Source organism: Sander vitreus, chromosome 5 (assembly GCF_031162955.1).
Source record: "Sander vitreus isolate 19-12246 chromosome 5, sanVit1, whole genome shotgun sequence".
In the NCBI taxonomy this organism is placed as follows: domain Eukaryota; kingdom Metazoa; phylum Chordata; class Actinopteri; order Perciformes; family Percidae; genus Sander; species Sander vitreus.
Genome location: NC_135859.1, coordinates 29672698 through 29684160, shown reverse-complemented (window position 1 = coordinate 29684160; position 11463 = coordinate 29672698). Strand labels below are relative to the sequence as shown.

The following is an 11463-nucleotide window of genomic DNA, read 5'->3' as shown; positions in this document are numbered from 1 at the left end:
CGGAAGTGACGTGGAGTTGTTGTTTTTTAGCATGGCGCTTGTCTGTCTTTACCGCCCCTTGTAGGCACCAGACCGCAGCAGCAGTGGGGGTCACCATGAAACTTCCCCAGTTCATTACTTAACTACATTAAGACACACGTTTTCTGAAATTGTATGTTTAAAATGCAAATAAAGCATTATCTTATTATGTGCTAACTTGTTTCATTTTGTTGACATATTAGAGACAAAAGTATATAAGCTTTATATCACTACATAAATCAGAAAATACTGTCAACAGCCATACAAAATCCATTTTTGCCACATTTTTAGGAATAAAATGTTCTATAAATCAGGATATGAATGATATATACTGTATACACAAACCACTATGCAAACCTTCAGAATATAGATAGGAACAAAACTAGAACGTTTGGTGTATGTAAGTGCTACTAAAGTGGAGATTTCTGGCTCAGAGTATGAGAACAACTCATTTTGAGAAAACAGTCTTTAAAGATATGCATTGTAAAAATAATTTTCTTGTGAATTGTTATGCTATTTTTTTTTTACCATATGTACCCCGAGAGAGAAGACATTTATCACTGAGAAGGCACATCTGCTATTTAAACATAGTTGCTGGCGGGTGTTGGGGCTAACGTGTCTGCTAAATTTAGAGGCTCAATAAAGGAATATTGAATATTACACCCGAATATTGATAAAAGCTTTGCTTTAAGAGAGGACGAAAGAGAGAAAAGAGCAATTGCACTAACATATATCCAAATAATAATTGATGCTAAGATGATAAAACAAGACAATGATGCTTGACACATGACTTTCTTGGAAAAAGATGTTTATAAAAGATTTCCATGACACACAGAGAATGCTGATGAGGAGTCCCATAAATTACATTAGGTACAATATTTTCTTTAAAACAGTCTGAAAGTCCATCGATGAATTATCAAAATCTCAAGAAAGTGAAACATTGATTGGTGCGTTTGACGCTGAAAAAGAGAAACTTCTGTTGAAAGGTTTGTTTTCTTGTTTGTGCTCCTGAATTCATTATCTCATAGTAAATCAGTTTGTGTCAGACCTTGAAATCATGAGGTTTAGATTATCATAACTGACCAGAAGACTTTTGTGTGCATATGCTCCGACTTTAGTTTTTAACATATAGTTAACATTTGCAATGCAATGAACTGTCCTATTTCGTAAATACTAAAACAAAGATAACTTAAAGATAACAACAAATAAAAAGACAGATCATTTTTTAGTCTGCTTTCATGGCTTGTGGTGTAAACCCGAAACTGTATACTTCATTTTCGGTGTAAATCATAAAATAAATATATCACAACACCACAAAATCCCCCTTACATATTACATATCAAGCAGCAGTAATACTGTACTACATGATCCCCAGTTTTAATGCTTTCTCCATCCAGGAATAACAGAAAATCTAAATTGTATAGACCTTACCTAAAAGACTATACAATGTGACAGTGAATCACAGCTTCCAGTTTCTCTCCAATAATAATCTACAGCTCTATTCTATGCTAATATTAAATCTACAGAAAAGTATGTATGTTTTAAGATTAGATCACTTACTCTGTGTTGAACTTTGAATACTGAACAGAGAAAAACTGGTGCACTTCTGTACTCTGAATACAACAGTACGATACACTAAATATTGTCCACCGGGTTATTTGTAGTCTTAAAGGTGCAGTAGGTAAGCCTTATAAAACTAACTTTCTGTCATATTTGCTGAAACTGACCCTATGTTCCAGTACAACTACATGAAGCAGGTCATTTAAAAAAAAATCTGGCTCCTCTGGCACCACCTACAGCCTGTAGTGTGATTTGCAAAAATCCACCGCTCCCTGTTCAGATGTACCAATCATGGCCGGGGGGGGGGGTGTCAATCGCTGCTCATGCATACGCATTCATTCTCCCTTGTGGGGGGGAGGGGCTTAGGAGACCGTTATGGCTTTAGCAGAAAGGGGGGGAGGGACTGAGAAGTTGTTTTGGCTAAGTCCTGGATCTTCACAATCCTACCTACAGCACCTTTAACAGTAGCACAAAGAATGATGTTGCTATGGTGTGAATGGCTGCTTTATCCTTAGCAATACCACTCTTCCAGTTTTTGTAGTTTACAACATGACAAACACCAACAACTTGTCCCCTGAAAGATTAAATAAACAATCAATATTACAGATCATAAACCGCTTTTCACCGGCCAAAAGTATGTGGAAATCCAAACATTGCACTCATCTTCCAAAACCATGGGCATATACGGAAATCTGCTATACGTTTTTGGCTTCCCCCCAGATTTAAGAACCAGGCTCTGTGCACAGGGGAATCATCATGTTAAAAAACTGAAAAATGCCACAAAGTTGAAAGCTAACATATCGTAGTATGTTTTGATGATTTCTAGGGCGGCAGCTAATAATTATTTTCATTATCTATTAACCTTTTCTTGATTAACCGTCTGATCCATATCAGAAGTCGTTTTTGTTGTTGTTTTGTTCAACCAACATAAAAAATATACGATTAACTATCATAGCTGACAACCAGCAGAAAACAGATCTAAGAGGCTGGAACCAGAGTTTTTGGGCTTAAAAAAATAATTGGTTTCAACAATCAACAACCATTTTATTTGTTGTTGATTGACTAATAGTTGCAGCTCTGATGATTTCTCTTTATTGGAACTAAGAAGTGTAACGCAAACTCAGCCCGAGCTTGTGCTGCAGCATGGTGGCCCAATGGCCTTGATCAATAGCCTGGAAATCCAGACCCAAATCCAAAAGATTAAGGGTCTGGCACTGAGTAATGAAAATGGCCCAATTTAAGGGGTGGCACCAAGCATGCATTTGAAAATCTCACTGCATGCAATTGGATAACACTACGACCAATCACAACAATACACGGCGTGACGTATCCAGAGCCCCATACGCTTAGCTACCTGCGGAGCTAACTGGTAGATTAAACTGTTGTCATCTGTTTAGCTCGCCTCTGGCCCGCCTATATCAGATAGCAGATACACCAGTGTGATGGGTGCAGCTCGGCTACAATGGCATGGTTAATGAGCATCGTTACTCAATGCCAGGGTGACTCGCTGAGCAAACTCAAATTGTGCTTTTGCGAGAACTCTGGATTTCCAGGGTACTTGATCAAAGCACTGGCTCAGATCTGGAATTGGTCCCTGGGCGCTGTAAATGGCTGCCCACTGCAGAGAATGAATTTCGCTACATGTACAGTATGTGTATGACAATAAAGTACCTTTACCTTAACTTGGTAAACAAGATTTATTTATTTTTATCTTGCAGCAGACAGAACATTTTTTCACGTAGTCTTTAAGGATTCAATAAGTACCTTCAGAACTGCGATCAGTGTTATCAAATGATATTCTGGGTCTTTCAAAGATCACCAGGTATTTATTTTTTCAGAAAAACGGATGTTTACATTAGCTCTGTGACGTATTTGAGAGTAACAAACTAGGGCTATCGCAAACTATGAAAAACAACCCCACACCAAAAGTGCATATAAATAAAAATGTCCACATACTTTTGGCCACATAGTATCTCAGAGAATCAGAGGGTTTGTCATAGCAACCTAACTAGATACAGTATACAACTTCATTTTCCTATCATTATTATGTAATTTAATATTGATAAGGTCACAGAAAAGTAGGCGAGATGTGCATGTATATGTGATATAGCTTACAGTATTCTGTTCAAACTATTACTGTACAATAAAAGAATAGATAACTCTGGGAAAAATAGTCTGTGGGATGTGCGAAGACCAAAGATTTGCACAAGAATGCAAGGAATAAAAACTATTCAATGCTATATTAATGAAGGGCACAGATGGTAAACTATATGGAGAAATGCTGCTGTGGACGCTGAGTGTTATTGCGTCTGATCTGAAGCCACTAATAGCAAACTCTTGACCTTATTTCGCTTTAAGTAGCTGACCCAGGCTTCATTTAAGATTTCTAACTGCATGCCAAAGATGTATACAAGTCCGTACTGAGGAGAAATAAAGATTGCTCTTCCACACGTCACTGTGTAGCCCTAAGCATTCCCAATGGTCTGCCCATTTTTGGTCTTCAAAAGTCAGATTTTATGTTTATCATGTATATAAAAAAAATATAACATCAATAAACAAACAACAAAGTACAGCAGGAAGTCAGTTTGATGTTGACAATTGAGTAAAATTCTAGGTCAGGTCCTTAATGATTCGTTTTTGGTATGTAATGAAAAAAGGGAAGAGGACGGGGGTTAAAGTCTGGAACAGAAGGTTGTGGGCACAGAGGATTAGTGATCTAAATACTCTGCATCTATTGAATCCCAACAGTTGAGGCTCAAAATGACATCCACAGAGGGAAGGACGATGGGGAGAATAAAGAAGAGCAGGAGCCAAAATAGCTATAGTGGATCAGTAGTCTGGGAAATAGAGAAAAGTTTGAGTGACTGGGTGATTATTGCACGTCAGTTCGGAGGTCTCGTCTCTGCAGGCTGATCGCAGCTTCAGCTGATATTTCTAGACTGTTAAGAGGGAGCAGCTGTCAGGAAAAGGTGGATAAAACATGAAAAAGAAGGCCTCCACCCCCTCTGTCTGGGATCTACTGCATGTAGGAACTCTGAATAAACGGCTGCTATTTCTTTGAAAAAAAGGAGGTGTGCGTACCTGCCGCACAGCAGCCAAACTACTGAAACTCCAAGGGTCCTGAAAACAGAGAATGGGTGATAGATAAAGAGAGAAAAAGTTCCCTAAAAAAAGTTTCTTCCTCTTTGGGCTTGCAGTTTACACCATCACAAACCAGCTCAGTTTCATTTCACTGGTCATAGCTGATGTTGGTTCCAGAGGAGTCCAGTGCTAGCCCAGCTGTATCTGTCCAGAGTACATGGTGAGGAGGAGCATGATGGCGAAGCCCGTCAGCAGGCCGGCGTTCTGGATGGCAAAGGTGAGGAGGAAGCTGCTGCCACCCGCGTCCTCTTCCTCACGACTCACCTCATTCATCTCTGGAAACTGAGAAGCAAAAAACAGAAGGAGAAAGACCTTTTTTAAACTTCTCTATAACGAGGGAAAGTCCAATCCACACGATTCTGGGAAAAACTATAAATCACGATTTTTTAGCTTAGAATTGATATCACGATTCTCTGCCACGATTGTTTTCTCACGAAGTGTGTTTATTGCACACATGAACCATAACAAAACAAAACAAATTGGCAGTACCAAACAGATTTATTTTTTGGCACCTATAGCACATTGCGCATCACCACAAGCCTGTAAACATAGAGGCTCCAATGAATAAAGAAAATAAAGTACATACTGGCCATTTAAGTACGGTAGGCTACCAAAAATAGTGAAATATAACACATTGAACTAAATATGGCCCTGATACAGGCTCTATCTGAACTCCTTGAACATGTCTTAACATAATTAAAACATGTCAATGTCAAATGCTTACAATAAATTAACTGAAGGAGAAAAAAAAAGAAAAACAAAGTCATTTAAAAATTAAAATGGGAACAGGGGTGAATCGAGATCGCGATTTTATAACAATTTATCGTGGAGGCCTAATTAGTAGGCATGCACCGTCCTTCTCAGACTCTCATGACTCTCTTTCACATTAAAGGGGCCCTTCACTGATTCAACAAAGTCAATTTACTAGACATGTGGACTGCCGCACAGCCTGTGAAATCAGTTGTGGATGTCTTCTGACTCTGGAGGAGCTTTGTCAAATCTAAGACAATTACTCAAGTGACATCATCTGGGTATCTCAGCTACACATTTTTAACCGAAAAACTGCATTAGGCGTTAGAAAGACGTGGGGATTTACCAGGCAGTGAGGGTAAAACAAAAGCTTAATTGGCAGTGTAGGAACGAGTGATTAATAATAGTGCAATAATAAATCGCTGGAGTGTGTCTTTAAGTAAAGTCAGTTTAGTTGCACACTTAATTTAACTGCAGCAGCACAATATCAAATGAAGGATCTGTCCTGAAAAGTGACATAAAACACACCTACTGGCAATCAGTGTACAGATCAGTACAGTACATTTCTCCCATTAGCTTTCAGGGGTACTTTTTTTTAATTTATGTAATTGTATGTAAATATATCTTCTAGAAGCAGAGTCGGGATTTCCGGCAAAATTCCAAGGCGCATGAAGAAGGGAAAAAAAGTCTGATGGGGTAAATCTCTTGCAACACTTGTAGTATTATGAAAAAGTTTATTGTTAGACCAACATATTGGAATATGTTGGTCAGCTTGTGGCCTGACACTGATGAAGACTTGCCTTAGATTTACCTCCTACATATGTCTTCTTTCATATGTGTGGGAAGACATGAATATGGATTTACGGTACTATGCCTGACACAGTGGAGATACTGTATTATACTGTACTGTAACAATAATTATGTACAAAAACACTTTTTGCGTGCCCTTTTCCTCTGTCTTGGTAGGTAACTTGTTGGGTCTTTGTAAATTATAGAGTGTGGTCTAGACCTACTCTATCTGTAAAGTGTCTTGAGATAACTCTTCTTATGATTTGATACTAAAAATAAAATTGATTTGAAAAATTGAATTGAAACTTGAAAGTTTAATAATGCCTATTTTCCTCACCAAATAAATAAGGAACAATTTGAAAAATAACATTTACTGCTGGCAATAAACCTTCAATTTCTGAATCAATTATATTGTTTGATGACATATTTTTCTTCTTAATATACAGTAATCAACTAAATGCATGATGTGACATACCTTTCTCAACTACAAATGGCCTCTTCCAGTGTGTGAAATTAGTGTTAAATATCTTCTTGTAACAAGTTCTTAAAGGAAGGTTCTTCAAGTTTGCTTATGTCTAATGAGACCCCTCACAAGAACACATCCACCCTTACAACATCACTTTCCCCCAAACACTGACCATGTCTGCCAGAGCGATGTAGAGGAACATTCCCCCTGCCAGGGCAAAGATCCAGTTGGGGGAGAAGCTGTTGCCGGCCAGGATGCCAAAGCCCATGCCCAGGTAACAACAACAAGCCGACAGGAAGTTAAAGAACAGAGCTTGCTGTATGCTCATGCCAGCATTCAGCAGGATCACAAAGTCTCCTGGTAACAGAAAGAGAACGACATAAAGAGAAAAACAATGTATCAGGTGAGACTTGAAGACCGGTAGACACTCAAGGCAGAAGCCATTAGAAAACATCTGGCTCAAATCTCATGCCGACTCACCGAGCTCGTGGGGGAACTCCTCACACAGGATGGCCACGGATGTACTGACGCCCTGGAAGACCGAGGCAGTGAAGGAGGCGCCGATGGCCAAGCCGTCGATAAAGTTGTGCAGGCCATCACTCAATGTGATCATCCAGGCCAGCGTGCCGATGTCAGAGTAGGCCGTCCCTTTCAGCCAATAGCAGCCACCGCGTCTGGTACCGGACTGCCCCCCGCTGTCTGGGCTCTGGGACTCCTGGGATGAACAGTGAGGGACACCCATTAGGTAAATACGTGTGGGAAGAGCAGCAATATACAACTACCACATCATCATGTTTGCTAATTCAGCTGGTAATTAGGCTACGAACACAGAATTTGAAGAACTATTTATTATAATTTTTGCATGAATTTCCAGGTGCATCTTAAATAGGTGGTTCCCAACCTTTTTACGCTGATCCCTCACCACAGGTTGAATAAGTCTATGAAATATAAGCAGTAGGATTGCACAATATATCGTCTTTTTATCGTCATCGCAACAACTGGCGCAGTAAACACATCGCGAAAGGGTGCAACATATCGCGAAAGACACTCTCACACTCATATCAGCAGAAAACTGACTGCACTTTAAATTGTAACAGTCATTCTTTTTTTAATGAACCCTCAAAATTCAATCCAATGTTCAATTTGTTAAAATAATGTTGGAAATGATTCCCTTTCATTTGTTTAACATACAACAAGCAATGTGTTGTATTTTAGCAGAATACTGAAAGCAGCAGAAATGCAGAACTGAATACACTTTAATATCTGTTTATTTATCGCAAATAGTATTGTCATCGTGATATTCAACAACATTTTCGCATATCGCATATATTCCTAATATTGTGCAGCCCTAGTAAGCAGTTCAACCAAAAAGTGATTTTCTCCACGTAACCTCTCAGTTTGTGTCTTCTGAATAAGTGTTAGAGGTCTGAAGACGTAAAGCTATATAAGATTAAATAAAAAAAACATAAGAATTACAATTTCAATATCTGATCATTATTACTTTACCGTCAATTAATCACCTTGCGACCCACTGAGTGGGCCCAACCCCCATGGATGGGAACCACCGTCTTAAATCACCATCGAATAGGTTGATCTTTTCTTTAATAATCATGCATTAACATATAATTACACCTTTTTAGTTCTATAAATCAAGCTATTGTTAAATATTAAAGTAAAAAGAGTTCATAATATAGTTTTTTAATAAATCTATATGTGGTTATAATAATAATAATAATAATAATAATAACATAATAATGTCCCCTATTGTGTCCCTTTATGACACTGGTTTTATGAACTCATTCTCAGGGATTAAAATCAAACAAAAAACGAAACGAAAATAAAAATTGCAGAGGCTCCAGTTCCATTACGAAAAACAAACAATCATAAAACAATGACAACTAAACAAATCAAGGTCTTATTCTCCTCCATCCTCTGTCCCCACCATTACCTGTGGCGTCTGTGCAGGACTGAGCATGAGCTCGCCCTCCCCAGCGTCCACCTTGCCCAGAGCCAGGCTGCTGGCTTCTCCGTTCTGCTGCAGCTTCTCCTTCTCGCCCTCCTCCACATCTGTAACGGGGTAATGACTGTGGCCGTGGCTCTGAGAGACAGAGAGAGAACAGAAAACATGATCAAAACATAGTACATTATTCATAAATAACGATTTTGAGGGATCCATTACATTTTCTACCTTACAAACTAAATAACTAGCCTGACGTCATCATACTCAGATTCTAGTCAGAATATGAGTCTGATACTGCTCCATTGGGCTGTGATCATGGGGCGTGTTTCAACCAAAACCAGGAAAGAAAATGCCTCTGCACTCAATTGGATAGACCTACAACCAATCAGAGCTAGGGAGACAGACGTCACAGAAGCTGCAAGTCAAAGGCAGGCTTCGACAGAGCAAAGGCAGAGGTGGCAGTTTCCGTGTGTCGTGCGGACGGGTGTGGCAATGTGTATACATAAGTGATCACGGTTCTCTGTTCTTCTTTTTTTTTTATCTTTCGATATCTTCTATAACAGACGTGATTTCAGCCATCTTTGTTGTAAACAAATTCAACCCAAGCGCTCTTTGGTGACGTGGTTGATTACGTTACTGTTGATGATCATCTGTCCATCATCGTATAAAGCCCGCCCTGGCAATTTCATTGGTCCGAACAGCTCTGGTTTGAGCATAGTTGCTCCACAACGGATCAAGTCCAGACCAAACTTCCCGACCTTAAATGTTGTGGGCGGGGCTAAGTTCGGCTGGCATCCACGCTACTAAATAACTTTAAGCTTTAGTAAATGAATAAGAGAAGAACAGAGAGGCATTAGGCTCAAGTTGACTTAAAATTAATCACAAGCACAATGTTTCCTAGAACCTTCCTCAAGATGTCCTGTGCTACTTTTGTCCCCCTACCGTTTCGTCTTGGGACTGTGCCTTAACAGATAGATGCTTTTGTTGCCTCCATGTTTTTTTGCCTCAGCTATATGATGAATCATGCACGTTGATGAAAGTTAAAAATGTATTGATTGATTGATTGATTGGTTTAATGAAAATGCAACCAATGCCCGTATTATCAATGAAGGCTTCCCACAATACTTCTGCATTAACATTCACAGCATTCTTTCACAAAATGATTCCATCAGAACCACAGATGTGTCTGAGATTCTGTGTGACACTTTATTAAAGTTTGCATGGACAGTGACTCACTAGGCTTGCATCACACATTCAACAAAGTTACAGGTTGGCGGGTCAGTTGGAGTACAACACTCATGGATTCAGGACAAATTCTGTATTTTGCTCAAGAACACTTTACCAGAGCAGGTACCCTGACATTACAGTGGACTGATTCTCCTCTCAATACTACACTACATAATAACATGTCTCCCAAAGCAGTTTAAAAATAACTTGACACTGACAGATTTGGGAGTTGTTAATTAGCTTTTTTTTGTCTCTGTTTTGGCAGTAAAAAAAAAAAAAGCTGACAGCAGCATTATAGATGCAAATATGGGTCAAAGAGCTTATGTAATCGGATCAGCAGGATGATGTGTTAATTAAGTAAGCTGGACCATATGGCTCAAAACACAGTAACCACAAGATGGAGCACCTGTCCACAATCACCCCCTTTACTGTACATTCCCTGCTGCTTCTGTGAATGAAATTAGCCCCACTGGAAAACTCTACTAACATGTGCAGCTAAGAGTTTAGGTAGGAGTAAGTAAATAGAATTGAATTAAGAGTGAAATCTAGAACTTCAAACAGTGCTGTATCTTTATCAAAGTGACAAAAAGATCTGTATTTCAGCTGTCAAATGCTATATACACCACTACTGATTTGACTATGGGAGACCAAAGAGCAGAGACGAGAAATCTCAACCCCCCCTCTTCACCCGTCGAACACCCCTCAAACCCCCTCACCAACCCCGATGCCTTTGAGGATCCGTATACCCCGCCCATGCCATAGCTCTCTCCACTCACCCTTTCCCCTCTTTCCCCCTGCCCCATGTTGGAGTTTACTGACCAGATGAAGCAGCTGGTATATGCTGGAACCAAATTGACCCCCCCCCCTTCCTTCTCCCATCATTCGCCACCGGCATCAAACTGCCCCCGTTTTGACTCAATCACCGAAAGTAAAACACCAGGCACCTCTGCCCCCTCATCAACTGATATGTGCCGGGTCCAGGCTGCATGCCTAGTGGCACTCATGACTCTTTCCAGGACAAGCCTGGACCCTGTGTATTAAATTCTTCCTCAATTTATGTTGTGATAGGTAATAGAAAAAGAATGGTGAATCTGCTAAGTAAGAAGAAGCGCTTAACTGCAAACTTAGCAAATTTAGCATCCATTCCTCGTCAGCCACAGCCTGTCCCAAAAAATTAGACAGATACAGTGGGTACGGAAAGTATTCAGACCCCTTTACATTTTTCACTCCGTTTCATTGCAGCCATTTGCTAAAATCTCATTAATGTACACTCAGCACCCCATCTTGACAGAAAAAAAACCAGAAATGTAGAATATTTTGCAAATTTATTAAAAAAGAAAAACTGAAATATCACATGGTCATAAGTATTCAGACCCTTTGCTCAGTATTGAGTAGAAGCACCCTTTTGAGTTAGTACAGCCATGAGTCTTCTTGGGAATGATGTAACAAGTTTTTCACACCTGGATTTGGGGATCCCCTGCCATTCTTCCTTGCAGATCCTCTCCAGTTCCATCAGGTTGGATGGTGAACGTTGGTGGACAGCCTTTTTCAG

General features: G+C 39.7%; 1 protein-coding gene across 3 annotated transcripts in view; it reads right to left on the bottom strand.

Annotated features, from left to right (window-relative positions):
- Window positions 1-809: 809 nt before the first annotated feature.
- Window positions 810-11463, bottom strand: part of slc39a14 (solute carrier family 39 member 14) — a 34789-nt gene continuing 24135 nt past the window's right edge. For all 3 annotated transcript variants that reach the window (XM_078251419.1, XM_078251420.1, XM_078251421.1), the window contains exons 7-10: window positions 8673-8822; window positions 7205-7439; window positions 6897-7081; window positions 810-5001 (exon numbers count right to left, since the gene is read on the bottom strand). In XM_078251419.1, the coding sequence (XP_078107545.1) occupies window positions 4849-5001; window positions 6897-7081; window positions 7205-7439; window positions 8673-8822 (723 nt within the window). In that variant the 3' untranslated portion in view covers window positions 810-4848. The remainder of the gene's footprint in view (window positions 5002-6896; window positions 7082-7204; window positions 7440-8672; window positions 8823-11463) is intronic.